The 22914-nt window shown below is 38.4% G+C and overlaps 1 protein-coding gene across 1 annotated transcript in view; it reads left to right on the top strand.

The window, feature by feature from the left end:
- The window catches only part of LOC146556987 (ephrin type-A receptor 6-like), a 180792-nt gene that overhangs the window by 87992 nt on the left and 69886 nt on the right, over positions 1-22914 (top strand). The window contains exons 4-5 of the mRNA XM_085250694.1: positions 328-483; positions 5808-6143. Coding sequence (XP_085106820.1) covers positions 328-483; positions 5808-6143 — 492 coding nt within the window. The remainder of the gene's footprint in view (positions 1-327; positions 484-5807; positions 6144-22914) is intronic.

Consider the following 22914-nt stretch of genomic DNA (forward strand, 5'->3'; position numbering starts at 1 on the left):
AGAGATGATTTCAATGTTTCTTTCTATCTTTGTTTTTGTGGAAAATAAAAAATCATACTTTTTAATACTTTGAGTAAATAATCCTAAACCCAAAGCAGATGGTCTCCCTGTTTCACTGTTTAAATAGAAAACATGAGTTTCATGAATCTATTTAAAGTCTGAATTTCTGATGGATTGCAGCATAAACTGTCTCCCTTCAGGGCCTCTTTCTTTGCATAATATTATCGAGCTATGTGATGTTTGCATGAAATATTTCTACCTGTACGTCTATATGAAGGCCTGGCTGTGCACTTACAGACTGCCACATTGTGTGTCTGTCATCCTCAGCATGTCGTCCAGGCTTCTACAAGGCATATGCTGGAAACATTAAATGTTCAAAGTGCCCTCCGCATAGTTTCAGCTATGGAGAAGCATCTGCTATCTGCCGCTGTGAGAAAGGCTTCTTCAGGGCTGAGAAAGATCCTCCAACTATGGCTTGTACACGTGAGTACACCAGGAAAAAAAAGGGTTTTAAGCACGATCGTCACACCGTGTGATTTGACAATCAGATTAACACCTTCCGTCTTTAACTTCACAGGCAGATGGCACAAATGTTTATGAGTTAGAAATGAAAATATAAAATGCATTCCAGTGAATTTATTAACAGAACAATGATAACGTTAAAGACTTGAGCTCACTTTACTGCACAACACATTTTAGTCATTCATCTAGAAAGGTGGATGTGATGAAAATCAATCCACTATCTAAAAGATGTGACCAGAGAAATTTGGATGTGTGCAGGTGCACAAACTACATCATGTGACTGAAGGGCAGCCTGGTTTATAGACAATCTGATAATGGCAGGGTAATGTTACAATGACTAGTATATACATAATGCTACAGCAGTGTTTGACGTTCATACAGTATACTTAATTTGAAAAACTGGTAAAAAGAGTAATTTCCTCCCATTGCTAGGAGGTTGCCAGGCACGCGTGGTTCAGCTTTTTTGGGCATAAATTAGTTGTTATTGTTATAAAATTAAAATGATTGGTTGCTTTCATATTGTGTGGTAGGGGCATAAACTCTCGGTAGAAAGGTACAGGTAATTTGAGCTTGTTGCTAGGTGATTACCAGGCAGTATGATGGCATCATAATATATTATGCATAATCCAAGTTTTATATAATTAATCCTTTCTGAATATAAATGAGATATTAATTTTGTGAAATAAAAATAACATAATGATTTATGTTATGCTGTAAGTTCATAAAGGTTCATTTTAGTCCATTGTCAGGTGGGTGCTAGGAAACATGCTGACATCATAATTTCTGTTACAGATAAGAACCTTTGGCTGTACCTGTGTGCCATGTTTAGTTGCTCAAGTTCTAACGGTGTAGTGGGAGTTCTTGGATAAAGAAATAAACACACAGGCAGAGCTTTTGTATGGTAAATTAAAAAAAAAAAAAGAAGAAGAAGAAAGAGGTATTTTAAGGTATTGTGTTTGATTTGGCATTGATGCCCTTTCTGATACAACCCTCCCAGACTTGTGGCTAACACTACTGGGTTTGTAGCTTGTCCAGAATCAAACCCAGGATCTTTTGCATGTTGCTGGAATTGTGTTAACACTATAGCATGGATTCATTTCATATAGTATAATACGATGACTAAAAAATTAAACTTTTCACAATTGTGAGCTGCTGAAAACATGCTGAAGATGTGCAAAAGCAAGCTGGCTAAAGGCATTACCTCCTACCTTGGACATGAGTCATTAGACATAATAGCCGCATGTATAACTGCAGTGATGTTAGTCAACCTTTTTGATGTGATCAGACTTATGGGAGAACTGACAGCTGTAATCACCATCATCATAAATAGAGAGAGAGAAATAGTCATGTTATCATTTTGTCTGATTAAACTTGAATCAATTCATTGTACATTCACATTAAATATTTCTATACTTGTCTATGCCAGACAGTCTGGTAAGTTATTACTTTGTCTATAGAGCTGGTGGATTACTCCAGTGTTCTCAGAGAATTTGCTGTGGCCGTAAATCCAGTCTCGTCTTTAGGACTTATCTGGTGTGAAACGGAACATTAGAGAGTCTCTGGATGAATTACATGGCTTTTGTTCAGCTGCCTCGTCTTCATTGATGATTCACTGACTGTCATTACGACTTCATATTTGCATTAAATTACAGTTTAACCGGACTAATTCTCCTTTAATTAAAAAGCCATTTAGCTGTCACTGAGATAGACGGGGGCCATGTCTGAGAGCTCTCCAGGGTGGAAGAGTGTATTTGTCTTTTACAGCTGTTAGTTTAGATTGTCCTGCAGGATGCAATATTTGCAGGGGAAATCCTCAAAAAGGCTTCAGCTCTTCCTTTGATGTTTTTTTGTCAAATTTTAGGCCCAGATGATTCAATATATACATTTAAACCTGAAAGCATTTCAGTCTGGGGTCTTTTATTTGTCTGACAACTACTTGAAAACTTATCTTACCTGCAGTTACCGACACTTTCCAAGTCCTAAAAGCATGAGCTAATCAAACAAGTGATGAGCTCTAGCTTCTTAAACTCCAAGATCTGAACAAATGACTCCGGTGGCATATTTGTATTTACAGCATTTATTGACTACATTGACAAGGTAAGTTTGATTTGCTCGAAAACAAAAAAGCATATTGTTAAATCTTTACTACTACACTTACTAAAGACAACTAGACACCTTCCTCAGTATACAACGTTGTAATTTAGTGCCTTGTTCAATGGTTTGTCAACTGTTGTTAATTTGTTTTTAACAGTATTTCCACTTCAAGTACAAACACAGCGTAAAAGGGCCTTGTGTGGGAGTGACAAACTTGCAACCTAAGAGGAGTAGGCTGGTGTACCACATCTACTTTTACAATCTGTGAGCTGTGTTTACTCACATAATGCATTTTAATCAGGGGCGTGTAGGCCAAAACATAAACTGTTTGCTTGACGTTGAAGACAATAGAGATTAAAGACCGAGGGCCTTAGAGGAAGACAACGTTAGAGAGGAAGAAAGAGAAGATAGAACAGGAGGGGAAGATAAAGGAGAGGGAAAAGTGTAAAGGCTGGATGGAGTAGACAGTGAAGAGAGAAAGGAAGGAGGTGGTGATACCAATCTCCCCTTAGAATAGGAGTTGATTGATGGCAGTGGGGTTGCTCTGCAGGAGGGGAGGTGGGTGGATTCTCCTCGATGCAGAGAATAGAGAAGGTGAGATAATGGCCGATAGAGGCAGAGAGAGATAAAGGGAGAGAATGGACACACGCTGACAGAAGTGGAGGAGCAGTAGGAGGAGCTTTCCTGTCTGCTGAGATTTTAGCAACGGTGGGGAGAGAGGGATGGTGGAAGAGAGGGAAACATCCCATTGTCCTGGCAGACAGTGAGCTTGGCAGGACGGGAGTGTTCAAATCCCCCAGGCCTTTTAACTCCACCCTGTTGACAGCTGGCTGCCTGCTATTGCACAATGCTTACCCTGACACACAAACACGCGCATCCAGGGAGCACAAGACCTTAGCAAAGTGAAATGTGAGGGAGGTAGTTAGGCTGTTTACTGCACAGGTGAGGATTGCATTATAAGAGTCAGTACAGCAGGACTTTAAGATATGTGTGTGAAACATTTATGAAATAGAAAAACATTTAGTGTTAAGGTTTTAGACGAAACACTAGTTGACGCAAATGCAAAATACTCAGTTTAATACTCAGGTTTGTTTTATCTGCAGAGGTGGATCCTAGATCAGTAGAGTGGATTGACTACAGGAGGCTGACGCTGGAGGAGACGGTGGATAGTGGCAGGCAGGGTGTGTAGCTGGAGGTGGTTGGTAGCTGATGCTGGAGTTTCAGATGGAGAGTGGCGGGCAGAGTCAAAGCCGAGGATAGATTGTAAAAGATCGGGGTTAACTGGTTGCTGGTTGGCACAAACTGGAGGTTGGGAGAACAAAGACAACGTGTAATTAGTTAACTAGAGTTTCAACAAGGAGCCTGAATGCCATCTACTGCAGTAATTTATTTGACAGTCTGGCAAGGGGTGGATGACAAATATATATATACTGTAGGTGGTTGATTGAATAATGACACACGTGTATCATCTGTCTCGGTGGAGAGTCACGCCTCCAGGGATTCACAGGGAGACAAGACATACACAAACAGAGGGACAGAAAAAAAGGAAAGGGAGTGAGGGAAACACAAGGCAATAGAAAGCCAGTACTAAAAGCATGAGAGGACTATGACATTCAGAGCATTCTTTCACCTGCTTTTGACCTCAGATGGCAGTTTTGGGTGATGTTTCTTATACAGGTATAGGAAGACATTCTAACTCTGGTGTGCACAACTTACATTTGGTTCTTACTATCGAAATAGTACAATGCACAGCTTGGCTACTTGGAAGGACTGCATGATTGAATTAACTATTTCCAAATTCAGACACATAATAAGATTTAGGTGATTGCACCTGCAGCATCATTGTTAAACATAGCACCATATCAGGACTGGTGATAGAATGCAGTCTCTAGTGTCTAGACTGCAGCTGATGGAAACTCTGTTTGCCTGTATAACTTGGTTGGGTGGTGTGAAATTGTGTGACTATGGGTCTGAAACACAAAATGAAAGAATTGCAGATATATTAGCAACAGTTTGTCTAAAAGATATAATTAAAAGAAAGCACGCTCAAAAATTATTTGGCAGAAACAGTGATATTAGAATTGTGTATTTAGGGACATAAACTAACTGCTGGGCACGTAAGCCCTTTATTTAATAAACCTGATTATTCTGCTGTAGACTAACAATGAATTTTGTTATTTAATTTAATCTTGATATAGTAAACTGTGAGATTTTATAATTAAACACAGCAAACATCAGCTAAACATATCTTGGTTGTGCTTTCTACTAATAATAATATGGAAAAATGTGGTAACAGTCATGTACTAATGGTGGAAACATGTCATTAATATGGAAATAGCAAGTTATTACCAGCTTAATATCAAAGTAATAACAAAGTATTATCTTACATATATATGATATAGGTATAATAATGAGGAACAAAAAACATATGCCTATGAGGCAGTACCAATTCATAATATTATAATATAGTATTAGAAGTCAAACAAACTGGATCAAAGTTGTATTTTACAACAGACTCAATGTAAATATGTAATATTTTATATAAAGTTTATATAAAGTGTGTGTGTGTGTGTGTGTGTGTGTGTGTGTGTATATTGTTATAAACACCTAGTAATATGATAGTAATATTTATGTATTTACATTTTTATATACTGACTTGTGGTAGTATCCACTTGACAATAAGGTAATCTTAGCTGATGCTTTAATGCTATAATATAATGCTATAATTAATCCAACCCTATGCCTTCAGCATTCCTCTCTGTTAAACGGTAACAATATAAATCCTATTTTGATGCTGTGGATTATTAACTGTAAAAACCTGAAGAACTTTATTGTAATCTAAGAAGTTTGGAAAGAAATTGACTAGACTTCTTTAAGTTGTCTTCTTTAAGAAGTCCAGTCACGTTTCTTTCCATGACCTGGATGAGTAGGAACCTACACAGATAACTTTCTTTGTAATAACCAGGAATCAGGCCTGCAAGGTGCAAAATCCCCTCTAACTCTAATTCCAAACTTTAAGTTATGTGAGGATCACCAGGAAACAACTGTGGTTAAATTCCTGCTTGTTTCCACATTATTATGCTACTCTTACAACACTATTACTGAGCTGCAACAGAAAGTGCTACCCATGTTTCATTTGAAATATAATTTTAAATTCTTTTATCAGTTTATCAGTTTTTGCTCTTTTGTAGGCCCTCCATCCCGTCCACGAAATCTGATGTTTAACCTGAACGACACCTGCCTGCTGCTGGAGTGGTCGCCCCCTAGCGACACAGGAGGTCGCAGGGACCTAACCTACAACGTCCAGTGTAAACGTTGCGGCCCAGAGCCCGACCACTGCCAGCTGTGTGAAGACGAGCTTCGCTTCTTGCCAGGACCGTTAGGCCTGACCAACGCCACTGTCACTGTCGTGGATTTTTCCGCACACGCCAACTACACCTTTGAGATCGAGTCGCTTAATGGTGTGTCAGACATGAGCTCGTTCCCTCGACAGGTGGCCATCATCACCGTCAGCACTGATCAGGGTGGTGAGTACTATTATTTTCATTGAGTGTGTTACTTAAGCACAAGTCCTATAAAATGTAGGATTCTGCTTTGCTGGTTAAAAAATACATAAAGATAACTAAGATAAATTTAATCTTTCCTAATATACCTAATCATATCAGCAGAAAAAGTTTATGATAACATGAAAACTTCTTGGTATTTTCACACTACCTTACACCTCAAGTTGTTCCCAAATACATTGTGCAGGACTCTGTGTATGCGTAAGATTATAAATGAAATCTGCAGTGATAATCTAATTAGCAACAAATTAATCACCTCCTCTGTGCGGCTTTATGTGGTTAGAAATGTATTGGTTCTCCCCAGTATCATGCTACATGTGTTAACTCAATAACTCAAAGATTAACCTGATTTTTGTGAAAATTTTCAGTAGTTAAACTATGAGTAAGTGAAAAACTCATTAGTTTTTGGCAGAAGTATAATCGCCGTAAGACAAGAATATTTCATGTTTGTTTTCATAACTTTTGACGCCCAGAGGATTTGTTCATTTAAAAGGTATTTATGGAACTGTGAGGAGATCATCCCCTGTTTTTAAAGGTACTCCGTGACCTCTACCAGCATTATAGCGCAATACTTGTATGACTGGTTTGCTGTTGATAAATCCACATGACTCTGTGCTAGTGGCTGCCAATGGCTTCTTGCCATCTTATCCTACTTAACGGTAGAAGTAATGTACCAAACATGTACCGATATGCCAGCAAAGGCAGGAAAGAACAAAATTAGCTCTGGAAATGTGTTTACGTTGTAATATAAACAGCTTTTTGTTTGTCTACTCGTCATGGCTCTTTTTTTTTCAACCCTAATGCAAATGTCACCGACAGTGTTTTTTCCAGGAAAGGATTTTCATTAGTTTAAGGTTATTCCTATTATAATTTGCAAATCTTCAATACTGAATACTGTATGTGATTGAACGTGAGTCGTATTTCAGAGAAACCTCCGCTCACAGTTTGATGGCATTTCATTAATAGAAGGTAAAATAATTTAACATGGGGCAAAATCATTGGTTACGACTGTTCCTCACAGAGTTTCTCACTCCATCTTTGAGCTTTGAGATTTTGCCACAGAACAAAATCTGAAAAATTATATATTCCAATATGCCAATCAGAATGATTATGTACTGTGGAGCTGTGATCAAGAAAGTTTGTTCTGAGTACACAGCTTTAGAACAGTCATTAGTTTATTGTGTTACTGGGGCCTTGTTAGAGATTTGTGAGAATGGCCTTGTGAAAGTTAATATTCAATACTTTGATCATTTGTTGCTTTTTGATGCAGTTAGTAAGGTGAGACAGGCCTGGCGTTATGACAGTAAGGTAATTGTCCTTCTAATATTTGTAGGTTTGCACCCTCAAACACTGCTGTAAATGATGGCAGAGGTCCAAGTTGTTATTGTATTTACCTGTTTTCCCCAAATAAAGGGGCTGAAAGGCCCATTATATCTTTGGGACATCCTCTGGTGTATAGCATGCTTATGCTTTTAATTTTTGATTTGCAAACACTGTGTTTTCTGTTTTCTGCCTCCTCCCTTGACTATTTTCCTCACCCTGTTTTGTCTTGATGGTTGTTTCCTTCTCTCCCTCCGGTTTCCTATATTCAAGCATGCTTGTTTTTTGCTTCTTTGTTCTCTCCTCTTTCTTTCTCTCCTTCCCTCCTTTCTGCCGCTGCTAAGGGAGGCTGGGAGAAATACATTTTCTCATAGAGCCAAAACACATTAAATGCATTATTCTGTGTCACTGGGGACAACTCTATCCTTTACCGGCACCTCAATGTTACACGCAGCCTTTTTATTTCATTAAGATGCCCAGTTTAGCACATAGTTGTGGCAGGTCCCTGGGGTGTGCACAAGACCTATTTCAACACTAACGTACACAGCTGCAGCTATTTAAAATGCTCAAGGGAAAAGGTAGATTTATGGCCCTCGGCCACTGATAAGCAGAGTGATGATGTATTTTACCACTATCTCCTTGACAGAAACTAGAGTTTGGTCAGAGAGTCAATAGTCTGTGTCATTTATTTTAATGGTAAACATGGTTATTGATTACATTGGTAGTTGTAGTTTTAATACCACAGTGTCCCATCCAACCCACGGATGCAGCAGGTGTCATGTTATCAGTAACACCAAGTAATGAATGGACAAATCTTTCCAACTTTGTTTTTCGGATATAAGCTCATAAGCTCATATAAGCAGATCAGTACTACCGGATGAAAGTAATAAACCTCAGGTTTACTTGAGGCATATGACCAATGCTGGGGAATGGAGTAGTGTTTTCATAATGTTGGTTCTCCCTCTGTGCTTGCCACTGTTGGACAAGCCTGTTTAGACCCACTGGAAAAACGTGTACTCAACATCGTATGTACATAAACTGTTTCCCCAGATGCCAAAGAATACAACAGACTGCTCTGGGATTCAACAGGTTTGTTCTTGTATTAGTGTCACATACAGTGTTTGATTGTCTGATTCCTGGTTAAGTTTAGCCAAAATGATTGCTGTTTTGTTTTGCTTGGGTTTGTTTTTTTTTTCTAATTATTAAAGATTGCTTTAAAGGTTTTAATTTTATGATCTTTATACTGTTTGTATGACTTTTAAGTATCTAGAACTGTGAGTAAAAGGAGAGTAGACATTTTCATCATTTTCATACTTGCATACCAGAAGGTGTAATATCTTCTTTTCACACCTCAGCAAGAATAGAAGTGATGCAAGATGATTCATGAGCACAATTGCACAAAGCAATAGCCCACACACTGCCTAAAATTATTCTTAGATTATTCTTGCATCGTTTTTTAATATTTTTAAAAAGAAAGTTTGAAATCTATATTTTACTGTAATGCTGAATAGGTTTAACCCTTTAAGACCTACCATAGAAACAAGTCCGCCAGAGTTATCTTTATATTTTTACATGCTATAGTGTCATTTTTGGGAGCATTTTAAGTTGCTATACATCAATATAACTGTTATAGCCCAAATTTTAATAATATGTATGCATCAAGTCTAATTACATAAATTGCAACAAAGTGCAATAAACTAAAAAAAAATTGAAAATCGTTTTTGTTTTTTTACATACATGTCTAGTTAGAGAAATTTAAGAGGTTTGTCCGTCAAAACTGTAAATACAAAAAAGTTGCACAAAATAGTTTCTAACAACAGGAAATTTATTTTGAGTGTCTTCATAGTTTTATTTTTGAGATACACCAATTTTTATGTCCTGAAGGAAAAACGAAAATAAATATTATAATGCAAATTTGCAAAAAAGACAGCATGTGCATCAAAATAAACTATTTCCAGCAGTGCAATTTGAGTTCTAAGCATCCCAGAAACTATTCAGAAAGGCATGAAGTCAAACATGACTTTTTAAAAACACCAGTACAGGCTTATAAGGCCCCAAAGGTAAAAAAAAAAAAAAAAATACATTTTCCGCGAAAATGACGTCACGTCCGGTTTCGGCCAGGTAATGGTGGACACACGATAGCTCGCACTGATGTCTATTCCAACATGTGCTTTTTATGCTGTTTTTGCAAAGCCATATGTGGAAGGAAACCGTGACCCAGGACAAGCTGATGGCATAAGATGTAAGTACAACTCCTCCGGTTTCATGTGCCAAAAAAAAAATCATTGTGCTAGCTTACCTGGTTCCGGTTCTACAGCGATTTAAAAATAGCTATGCAAAACGGAGCGTGCCCGTCCCGACCGGTTTTAAAGGGTTATGGATGTTAAATACATTTTTTGTTTGTTTTTGTTTTGTTTTTTAAAAATATCTTAGAAAATTGAAACCACTCATGCAAACAATATGTTTGACCAAATATTTAGATATATCATTGGTTCCAATTGCTAAATAAATGCCCTGGAAAAGTTATCTAAAATGATTTGGCCTAATCCTCAATTTAGTTTCTCAAACTGAATCCAAAAAAATGTGCATTTGTAGATACTCGCTGAAGCAAAGTAAGGGGATTTCTTACATTTAAAATACAATTTCCTTAAAGATAATGTGATCGTGGTGCAATAGTTGGTGGTTAGAATATTGAGAAGGGACTAGGTAATGTATCTATTCTTATACTTCCACACTATTGCTTCAATTTAGTGAAAAGGACAGTAATACTTGGTCTTTTTGTCATGTTTACATGAAGATTCCTTTCAAAATCTATCATCTAAATCATGTAAAACTGATATCTCTGCACTTGTAGTACAAGAATACTCAGTAATTACAAGAAATTCCTCAACTAAGGCGATGCACTGTGAAACCAAGTGTTACATTTGTGGAGCCTTTAAATAGAAGGGCCCTTAGTATTTGATTTCTTCTGCACATAAGTTATGCTGCTTTTTTTGAACCAAAGAACATGTGTCCAGTGTTTACCGTATGCCATACACAGAGAAGACCTACAATAGGACACCTGAAGAGAAATTGGGTTAATCTGCAAGGCACGTTGATTAAGACTGGCAATTATCTCAAAGTCAGCAATGGAAAAACTGCAGAGGCTTTTGACAAAGTTGAAAGAGTGCACACGGTCAGCGTATGCATTCAAGTTGAAAGATAACCATACCTTCTTAAGAATATGAAAAGTTGCAAGCGGCAGTGATATGCATACATGCTTTTGCACATATGCTTCCCCTGACTCATCCACCTAAACCTCAGTGTGATGGGCTTGTTTGGAAAGGTGCACAGAAAATTCCAACACCATTAGCATAGAGTTGCCATCAGCAGAATTGAGTGAGCCATGTAAATTTCTGTGTGTTGTGGGGAATATCAAGAGTCCGCTGTAATAATTTACTCTGGCCATAAATAGATTAGACTTTGTCATTAAAATGCTGATGGCCGTTTTGGTAAATGCCTTGTGCCAGTGAAGTTAGTGTATGATTTGTTGTGCTTATGAGGAGCTGCTTTGCGAAAACGCGCACACAGACTCACACATACACATGCACAATGGCATAAATACATTTAAATACTGTACACATGTGGGAGGGAAATGGAGAAACTATATAGGCCTATGATAATTTCCTGTCAGGCTTAGCCTTTTCAATATTTAGTAAATGATTTAGTGAAGCTAATCTGATATATGCACTCCCATAAGTCTTTGTAACTCACACACAGGCACTGGAGAATCTTGGAAAATTACAACTACCTTTCAAAAAAAACTCAGAGAAATGTATCAAATTTAAATAAAAGAAGAACACAATGATTTACAAATAATGTAAAGCTTTTCGTTTAAATACAAAAAGATAATTTAAAGGTTATTTTTCATTGAAAATGTTATGAAAAATAACAAAAAAATATGGATTTGTTTTTAATGAACACTTCTTTTAAATTTGGAACAACAATTTTGAAAAAGACTGGAAGGAAGGTTTTCCGTCCCAAAAGTTTTTCACTAGTAAATATGAGGCAGGAATTCTGTAAAAGACTGCTTGAACAAGGAGCCTAACCATTCACAGATAATGTTTCTCAATATAAAATGAGAAGGATTAGAATTTGGAAATTTCATCATGTATAGTACATTTATTATATTATATATATTATAGTACATAATAAATTTAAATGATTCACACACAAACTGATATTAAATTGCTATAATCTCAGCCAGCAGTCCCCAAAATAGTTTTTGCAGTGCATACTACTGTATGGGCCATTGTCAGTACTCACAGCTCAGTACAAGTTAAAAGTCTTTGAGTCACACAAACACAGACACACACAGAAGCAAATAATCACTGCCTTCTCTGTGCTTCTTTAAAGCATGATAAAGCATGAGCTTGTTAAAGATGAACTGAGGCAAGATGAAAAAGACTGTCAAGTGGTCTGATAAATTAAAAATTGAAATCATGAATGCTGCATTTGTTAGGCTAGAAAAAGTAGGGGAAGGCCAAACACATTTTAAAAATAGAAATACATGCATCATAAGTATTGAACAATATATATCAGTCTTTAAGTGTTCTGCCATCGAGAGAAAGTCTTTGGTCAGCAAGACCAAAACAACATTCTGTCTGTGTTACAGTGACAAAACGTTTAAAAAGTCATGGTGCTAAAGTCTGTGTCTGTCTAATTATCAAAAAAAATAAGACAAAGGAGTTTGAGCAGCTGAAAAGAAAAAAACTGCCTTAAAACTGCATAGTTCCCAACACTGTGCAGCAAATTGGTAAATGTGCCTCTTAAAGTGAGTGCAAAGTTCAAATTAAGTATATTAAAATACAAACAGACTACAAATCAGACTACAAACATTTGACATGCTCTCTACATTTGACATGTTGTAATACTTTCCTTTTCCTTCCATTTTTAGGGAGAGGTTGTAAAGCACATAAGGATTAAGAGCAGGAGAAGGACAAGGCCTGTCTGGAAAATAACAATCTGAAGTCTGAAGAAATTATAGGAACATTTATGGTTCTTTATGTCCACATGAGGACAATATTACTCCTGTGACCTCAGTGCCTTAATGGTTTATAGTCAGCATAATTACAGAAAAAAAATCACATCCAAAAGTATCCATCAGTAAACTTGGTCAACTCCCACATAAAGACCTCACAAAGTGGGTGACTGGGTCAAAAGGAAAGGTGAAAAGAGCAAGAAGGTAGAGGACATGTAAAGCTGGGGGAGGATGTAGAGGTTAAGTGAGAGTAGTGAAATCAGGCGCTAAGTCTGTGAGGTAAGTCTGAGAGAGGGGAAAAGGTGTTATGAATGTGGAAAGCAGGAAAAGAGTGGTTTGAAGACAAATGAAGTGACACATAATAGGAAGAGGATGAAAGAAGATGAAAATGAAAAGCAGGGTGTGAGAAGATGATTGAGTGAGGAGAGGATCGAAAGAGCAAAAAAGGGGGTGGCAAAATGAAGAAGAGGGTAAATTAGCTGACGAGAAATGTGGCCAGAGGATAAAGAAAGTGCAAGGAAGAGACTGAGACACAGACACACTCTAAGTGCACTTGTGTTTCTAGATGTGTTTTTTTAAAACCTATAAAAAAGAAAAGAAAAGAAAAAACACTTCAGTGGCCATGGCAACCATTGCAATTTATTTGACAAGTTATTTTTGTGACAAATGCTTTCAATAAGGAATGTGGTAACTTCTATACGGCTTGGTCTGAAGCTCATTTGTGTAGATTTACTGAATACTGAGAATTTCTGTTTTAACTTGGACATAAAATCGAATTTGCCATAAAACCTAATGTGGCAGAAATAGGTGTTATGGGACATGTTGAAGATGGTTTTATTGAAGGAATCCAACTGTAGCTGATTTCTGACATTCAGTCATGTGGTTCATGAGTTACATTCACAAGCATACCAACTTGGACCTATTGGTAGCATTACAGTGTATTATGCTCTTCCTCTGTCTATGATTTCTCTCAACTTAAACACTCATAAAATCAGTTACAGTTACAAGATTCTGCTAATTTCATGGGGGTTTATATATTCCATTATGGAGTGGATTCTGCTTTTGCAGATGCACCATCAACTCATCCATTTTCTACCACTTATCTGGGTCTGGGTCAGGGGGCAGCAGTCTAAGCAGAGAAGCACAGAGCTCTCTCTTATTCCCAAGCTACCCGAGACACATAATATATCCAGTGTGTCCTGGGTCAGGCTCCGGGTTCTCCTCCCAGTATAAAATGAATGAAATACCTCAGCGAGGTGGAGTACCTTGAGCCACCTCAACTCATTCCTTTTGATGCAAGACACCTGTGTGTTACTCTTAGCACTTTCTTGGTGACTGAGTTCTTTTCCCAGCTCTAAGGCTAAGCTCAGACACCCTTCAGAGGAAGCTAATTGCCACCACTCAATCCTTGATCTTATTCTTGTAGTCACTAGTAGGGTAGGAATGAAGATTGACCAGTAATTATAAATCTTTGCCTTCACACCCATGCCTCTCTTCATTACAGCAGGTCAGTACAGTGGCTTTATCACTAAAGATGCTGGACCAATCTGTTTGCTAGTTCATCCACTACACTCACTCCACTCATTAGCAATATATTAGCATTAGCTGATACTTGAAGTCCTCAAGCTGGAACAGTAACTCCTCCCATCCCCAAGCAGGGGAGACAATTCCATGCTGGATACATATCTAACACACGTATTTTAGTGATACTGGAAGTTACTACCATACATAACAACAAAAATTAAAATAAAGACCAATGTAAACAGTGTGAAGGTCACTTCAACCACTCAGGGTGAGCACTGAACCTGGTCTGAACGTGACTGCTAAAAAGCAGCACTGCTCAGAGAGTTTTATTAAAAATTGGAAGCTCAGTTCTGTGAGCTTCAATATCACTTAGCAAGTTACCTTGCAAGTTTAGTTATATTTATTACAAATGTGAATAAAGATTCCATTAATTATGAGCAGTTGAGGTGTTCAACATTGTTTAATTCCTGTTTCTGTGGAAATGTGGCTTTGCAAATATCATAGGTGTATTTGTAAACTATTGTGCTTTTGTCTGCACAGTAAATAGATGAGGGATTACAGAATTCATAGCTGATTTTTGTGATTTAAACCACGGAAGTGAGAGGGAGTGGACAGGTGGATGAATGCAAACAAAAGCAAAGGATGAAGAAGAGGACAAGAAGGAAATGGCCTAGAAACAGGAGAGTTTGTTTAATCACAGGAAGCAGCTGCGTAATTGTGTATGTCACCGAAAGCAATCAGAGACAGATCAGATTCTCAGTTGCGGTGACGCATCAGAGCTTTCTTACAGCAACTTGATAGAGTCTAATCAGGCAATCTTTTGTAGATGAAAAGCTGGTGGGCACAGCTAACAATTTCAGATCTGCATGGTGATATGCGATAACAGAAGAGCTTGGAAGAGGAGAGCTGTTCATTGACTTGGTACTGACTGAGTGTGTCCACATCATCGACATACTGTGCATCTGTGAAAACAAAGTTGACACAATGGTGTGTCTGACGGTGTAGAGATCCTAAATTGTCCATGACGTCAAGATTAATGTTCTATTTTATTTGATGTGATTATCATTTCAGAACTGAACGAATCCTGGGTTGTCCATCACTTGGATCTCTAGCTCAATTTCTATAGGCCTAGTTAATCACATGCTTATGCCAACACTGTGTACAACATGGGCCTGAATTTATATTACGATATGGTTAACATACAACTGTACTACATCATACACATATATGAATTCAAGATTGAGAGATCATTTGAAAGAACTGAACATGATTTATTGAGATAGAGAAATTAATGTATTTGGCAATTAGACTCCGATGACTCAACATGGAAGAACAGAATCCCACTGGTGACGGGGTTTAGGCAGGACCCGAAGTCTAGACACTGGTGGTGAAGATGGAGACTGAGGCTTGGATGTCGTTACGACTGAGGTGTCTGTGAGGTGGAGATGGGGATGAGGTGTTTTGCACCAATGAGAGTCCGTAAGAGAGAATGACAGAGAGCACAGATTTAAATTGCGCACGGTGAGGCTGATTGGCCCAAAGAAAGCAGGCAAGAAGATGATTAGACTAAAATACTGATGACAGTATTGAAACTGACAGCCTGGGAAAACAGTAGGAATGTAGAGAACAGAAAAGCAAAATAACATCCAGGAAAGCAGACAGATGACTGATTACAGATCTTCCTTATTTAACTTACACATAGGCTTCATTGAATGGTGTGCAGAATTGACTGTGGCCGTTAAATGTTAATAGAATTACGATTCCATGATCTATCTCTCATAAGTTATTTGAATCAGACACAATTTGCATTCTAGCTGCTGCAGATTCTCAATGAGTCGGTGAGTGTGTGGATGGTAAAACTGAATTACAGTAAGCCTCTTTGCTTTAGGCATGCAATACATTACCATTAAATACAGGAACTATGAAAACAGATGCAACTTTTTTAAAAAGTACAACTTAATTCCACAGGACTAAACTAAACTAAACTCTAAAGAAGCTGGTCTGTCAGATTTTGACTGTGTTAGAGCTTAAATTAATTGGACTGCTCCGATGGTGGATGCTTGGAGATGGAGAAAGGCTCAACCCTCATTTTAGAAAGACTTTTTCAACTCGTGGGCTTTTATGATGTCATATGGAGGCAATATCTTTAATATGGTCTTAGGTACACGATTCCAGCTTTGAGCACAGCAGTTTCACTCCCCTGCTGTTTGACCCTTCGGTTTGCACGGGGCAGCCAGTCTGAAGAAAGTTGGTTTAAAGGGCGGGCGGCTTTTAAGTGAGAGGAGCTAAAATGGCTAGTTTCAGACAGAGGGGCTGAACCAAGGCCTTATAATTAATAAGTAAGGATTAGTTAAAAATGTGAATAATGCAAATCTAGTACAGCCCTGGAATAAAAATATAAACACTGGAAAGGAGCTTAATGTACTCCATTTAAAATGTAAAAGGCTGGCCCTAAACCAAATCTTTTTATAATGGGCCAAAACCTCAGAGGGCCATTAAATGTACAAAATAATTTTAAGATAAATTCTGAATGCAGTAGAGAGTTCGCAGTCATGGGGCAGTACCTGAATCCCTGCACTACAGAACCTTTATTACCGTCCCTATTAATTTGTCATGATTTCTTTTATAAGCAGTGGGACTATAAACACATTCAAATGAGATCTTTTTGCAGATATACAATACCTCTGAGGCAAAATGATTAACTCGGTTATATGAGCAGCATTTCTTTTTTCACCCTCTCTCTTTGGGCTTAATGTGTTTTTTACTATAATGTCTGTAAACAGTGATTCAGCTGCATGTATAGCCTAATCTAAATACATTCTCCATTCTGATTTGCCTTGCCAATTGTTTTCCACTTTTCTTGTTCCCTTTAGCCTTGAGACAGTTTTGTACAGATATATACACAACCGTGTCTACACACAGACACATTTTAAGATGTGCTTAAAAGAAAAAAGTCAAACAAAACAGAAAACACTGAACCACATTGAAATTCTAAGCTTTTGCTCTCAAATACCCCCATAATCATAAAAATCTATTGTAATCATGTACACAGAAATGTCCACGTCAGGGCCTGCATGCCCTCTGTCATGCCCAGTCCAGCGTCAATGTCGTTATGCAGCTTTGGCTCAAAAGTCTGTGTTAAGCTCCTGGCCTTCTCAGCCACCGTACCCCTCCCAGGCAGCCCTCTTCTGGCATCGCGCCACACTAACTAACTATGACAAATTAGCCGCACACTTAATTACTAGCCTGGGAAAATCACAATGATGTTTATTAGGCGCGGCATCATAAAGCGGTGTGTCCGTGCCCCTAGACCAAAGCGCTATACCAGAGAAACACTAATAATAACAACAGCCATACAAATTGGCTGAGTGGAATGACCGGGGCCCTCGAGGCGGCTGCTGGGGTGGGGTGAGGAAGAAGGTGACTTTTCGCTGGATGAATCAATACTGTCCTCTACTGTGCTGCCATACTGAGGTCTAGCTACCACTCTAGCCTGACATCGCTGACATCGACTCTGTATGTGTGCGTGTCAGAGAGGTAGATTTAGCTGAGATCCTTTCTCCATTATGATTTAATAGGAAAAAGCATGACCTGATGAAAAATGCTGAATATATTGCATTACAGGAGAAGCTTTATATTCTCCCTTGACATCCAGGGGGCAGGGGTATGCTGGGGTCCTCTGCCTGAGGACCGTCTGAGTATGTGTGTAGGTGTGTGTGCATATGTGAATAGGGGTGTTTGTCAGCATGAGAGACCACATTTGGGCTAGTGACACTGGCCTTGTGGAGAAAGAGCAGTCGTAAATAGAAACTCTGCACTTGCCGGCTTATTAACAGTTGATTTATCTGCCTCTCTGCAAGAAATGCGCACCCTTGGCACCCGAGCCCAAGGGCCCCAATTACCTGATGTCGTGTGTATGTGATGGTGTTTCAAGGGAATGTTTAGTGGCGTCGTGTCACGGATGTCGTGCGTGTGCGTGTGCCCCTGTGTTGCTATATACGTCAGTGCCAGGGTCATCTTCATCATCACTCTTTCTTGTGGAGGCACTCACACATTCACACACAGTCTTTATGCCTCCTGTGGTGGGAGATACAAGAGGGAATAATGGGCTGGGATAAATTTATTCGACAGCTCTGTCTCCTCTGTGATTTATCAGAGTATTTACTCTGCTGATGTACCGTTATCATTCTCTTTTTGCTCTTCTTTTGCGCTCCCCCACATCTTTCTCACCCTCCCATAGTATCACTTGTGTATATTTAACTTGTGTGTTCATCACAATAAATACTGACATCACATGCTACTATAAGGCAGCTGTATGGCACTGATTTAATGCATGAATGCTGAAGTTTATTGTCCTTTTCATTTAGTCATAAAGTTTGTCTCTTTTGTTTCCTCTCAGAGATATGTTTCCTCTACAAACCTGTCAGACAAATGTCGCGCTGATCGAATTCGATTTTATTTTTATTTCCTTGTCTGGTTTTCTCTTTTTTTTCCTATAAGTTTGGGGAGTGTTCATCATCCAGTCATCATTACAGTATCCATACAGTTTCCATGATAGGCTCCTGTGGCTCAGGAGGTAGAGCGGGTTGTCTGCTAATCAGAAGGGCAATGTGTTGCTCTCCAGCTCATCGGCTCTGCTTGATGAAGTATCCTTGGGCAAGATGTTGAACCCTGAGTTGCCCCCGATACTTCCATATGAGTGTGCATGCAAATGTTATAGGGGGCACTTAGGTATAGAAAAAGGTGCCTGATTTAATGTGTGAGTCTTGTAGTAGAAAGCACTTTGCATGTTCTTTTAGGGTGTAGTCTGTGTACTTTAAATATCACAAAAATATTGGTTAAAATGCAGAAAAGATCCTTGCAAAAATGCATTTCTGCATTTTTTTTCTATAGCTGTTCATGTAACTAACTGGTTCTTTCACTACTCTTTAGTCCTTATAGTGCAGCTCAGCATCAGCAGAACGTTTGGATAATAAATGGATCAGATGCATGTACAGTCAGGTCCATAAATATTGGGACATCGACACAATTCTAACATTTTTGGCTCTATACACCACCACAATGGATCCCAAATGAAACAAATAAGATATGCTTTAACTGCAGACTGTCAGCTTTTATTTGAGGGTATTTACATCCAAATCAGGTGAACGGTGTAGGAATTACAACAGTTTGCAAATGTGCCTCCCACTTCCCCAAGGGACCAAAAGTAATGGGACAGAATAAGAACCATAAATCAAACATTCATTTTTTAATACTTGGTTGCAAATCCTTTGCAGTCAATCACAGCCTGAAGTCTGGAACACTAAGGCATCACCAGAAGCCGGTTTCATCCCTGGTGATGCTCTGCCAGGCCTCTATTGCAACAGTTTTCAGTTCCTGCTTGTTCTTGGGGCATTTTCCCTTCAGTTTTGTCTTCAGCAAGTGAAATGCATGCTCAACTGGATTCAGGTCAGGTGATTTATTGCAAAACAGTCCACTTCTTCTCTTCAAAACCTCTTTGGTTGCTTTTGCAGTATGCTTTGTGTCGTTGTCCATCGGTTTTGAAGTTTTGAAGCATTTGTCTGAATATGAGCAGATAATATTGCCCCTAACACTTCAGAATTCATCGTGCTGCTTTTGCCAGCAGTCACATCATCAATAAATACAAGAGAACCAGCTCCACTGGCAGCCATACGTGCCCACGCCATGACACTTCCACCACAATGCTTCATTGATGAGGTGGTATGCTTAGGATCATGAGCAGTTCCTTTCCTTTTCCATACTCTTCTCTTCCCATCACTCTGCTACAAGTTGATCTTGGTCTCGTCTGTCCATAGGATGTTGTTCCAGAACTGTGATGGCTTTTTCAGATGTCGTTTGGCAAACTCTAATCTGGCCTTCCTGTTTTTGGGGCTCACCAAAGGTTAACATCTTGTGGTGAACCCTCTGTATTCACACTGGTGGAGTCTTCTCTTGATTGTTGACTTTGACACACATACACCTACCTCCTGGAGAGTGTTCTTGATCTGGCCAACTGTTGTGAAGGGTTTTTTCTTCACCAGGGAAAGGATTCTTCGGTCATCCACCACACTTGTTTTCCGTGGTCTCCCGGATCTTTTGGTGTTGCTGAGCTCACCGGTGCGTTCCTTCTTTTTGAGAATGTTCCAAACAGTTGTTTTGGCCACACCTGATGTTTTTGCTTTCTCTCTGATGGGTTTGTTTTGTTTTTTCAGCCTAATGATGGTTTGCTTCCTGGCAGTTGACATCAACAGGTTCCAAATGCAAAAAGCACACTTGAAATGAACTCTGGACCTTTTATTTGTTCATTGTAATTGGGGTAATGAGGGAATAACACACAACTGGCCATGGAACAGCTGAGAAGCCAATTGTCTCATTACTTTTGGTCCCTTAAGAAGTGGGAGGCACATATACAAACTATTGTAATTCCTACACCGTTCACCTGGTTTGGATGTAAATACCCTCAAATAAAAGCTGACAGTCTGCAGTTAAAGCATATCTTGTTCGTTTCATTTGGAATCCATTGTGGTGGTGTATAGAGCCAAAAATGTTAGAATTGTGTCGATGTCCCAATATTTATGGACCTGACTGTATTTCAAGAAGAACTACAGTTGATCAGATTGCAGTGTATCATCGTGTTACACTTACTGATGTATTAGCATACACTCTGCTCTGCGGTATAGTGCTCAGAGAATCAGAGAATTCACTTTAGCCATGAAAGTGTTTCTCATGGGAAAATGTGTATATCAACACTTAACATGGTGAAGAACCATGGCAGTTTATTTCCATGTAACACCAGATGGGTGTTACTTGAAGCTTTTGTTCTCATGAAATTCATCAAGCTTCTGTGAGGCTGGTTAACACTAAAACGTGAAAGGCTGTTATTTTGTCTATAACATACAAAAGTGACAAACTTATTTAAAAAGAGGATTAAAAAGTATCAGCCAGCATGTTAAGGTTGGAGAGTCATGTCTGTAATGGGATAATTGTAATTCATGCAGAGGATTGTATTTTCGAAAGGGGCTGTATAGTTGGTGAGATTACACCTCTGTGTTCGTGTTGCTCCTCGGAGACATAATTATCATACTGAAACCTGCCCTTCCAACCAGGAGCTCCTCACCTCCCACTCAGTCAAGCTCTGTTCACGCTCATTCTGCCAACACCATCTTTATTTAAAAATGTATGAAAATGAAAAAATAATCATTGACATTTATTTGAATTCATTTCAATACAGCTCATTTTAATTGGCTTAATTAAGATAAGATAGAACTTTATTAATCCCTCGGGTGGGTTCCTCTGGGAAATTCGACTTCCAAAAAAAGCACAGCAACGACCGAAGTTACAGTTACAGAATTGTTATATATATGTATATATATATATATATATATATATATATATACACACACACACACACACACACACACACACACACACACACACACACACACACACACACACACACACACACATATATAAATACAGAGACAAATATAAATAAGATATACAAAGGGGATAAATAGAATAAATAGGAATAAAAAATAAAAATACAAGTGAATTGCACATTTCAAGTATTGAGTCTATTGCACTGTTGACTATTTACAAAAAGTATTGCACAAGGTATTGTACAGTGAGGTGAAGAGGCACTACAGCTTAGTTAAACTTTACAGTAAGGACAATTATTATTCTGACAGAGAAACAACCATTTCAACTCTTCAGTATAAAACCTTGACTTTGTGCAAGCTCAGATTCAATTGTTTGTCTGTAACTTTATCCACTCTCTCTTTCCATAGAGGGTGGGAATCTGGGCCCCATAGCAAAGAGATATGAAATATTCATATTAATATAATTATTCACTATATTTTATGTTGGCATTTTTTATTGCATTAACACGTTTTGTTAATATATCTTAGAAAGGTGCTAGTAATCTATATTTGGAGGAAATATCAGGGTGTTCATGCCTGTTTCTAAGACTCCGTTGCTTTCTATATGCTGAATGTTATTGTGAATTGATAGAACTATACAAGTATGACCACAGTAAAGTAGCTGGCCATTAGCTAATATTCAGAAACCAGTTTAGTGTCCAAACTTAATAAGTCTTTGCATTATTTTGGTCATAGATGAACACAACAAGCTGAAAGAACTTTATATGTTCTGTGCAAGACATAACCGTTCAGTATAGTCTACAATTTATAATATATGATATGATATTTTATGATATCTCTATGGTCTTTTCTAGCCCTTTTCGGCTGCGTTTGAATGACCTCAACACCCAGGGGTGACTGATCCCATCAGACACCCACCAGCAGTTCCTTACACTGGCATCCTCACAGTCTTCAGCTTTCTATCCAGACTTCTTTTTCTCTCTCTGTCTATGTCTAGCCCCAGTATTGAACACCAAACAGAGCAGGCAGTAGTTTCATTACTGCAAATTATGAGAATTTTTCTGTTGTTTGCTTTGTTCTCATCTTGAGACAAATAGGAGGAACAGGGAGGATTTATTTCACTGTTGCTGACCTTGTTTGTGTATAATCTGTGTGCTGTTGATTGGTCTTCTTTTTGAAGCAATGATTAAAAGACTAATAACACAAGAAGCATGAGCTGTGTTTGATGTTGGAATGATGTGATGTGTACATGAGCAGCTTGGTGATTGTTTATGCATTTAAGCTTTGTGCATATGCTGTGTGCTTCTTGTAGCACAAACAATGCTAGAGATATACGTTGTTAGTTATACAGCTGCTTACATGTGACATGAAAGCTTTAAAGTTACCCCTTTTAATACAAACAAGAAGAGATGAGCTTGTCAAGCTTTAATTTCCTTTCATTTCCAAGGTCAAGACTGAACTTGACGTTGGAAATTAAAGTTTGACAAAATAA

The sequence above is a fragment of the Mchenga conophoros genome, linkage group LG16, assembly GCF_057382185.1.
Source record: "Mchenga conophoros isolate Kocher_MC1m ecotype Shallow Benthic linkage group LG16, M_conophoros_male_GT1.1, whole genome shotgun sequence".
Lineage (NCBI taxonomy): Eukaryota > Metazoa > Chordata > Actinopteri > Cichliformes > Cichlidae > Mchenga > Mchenga conophoros.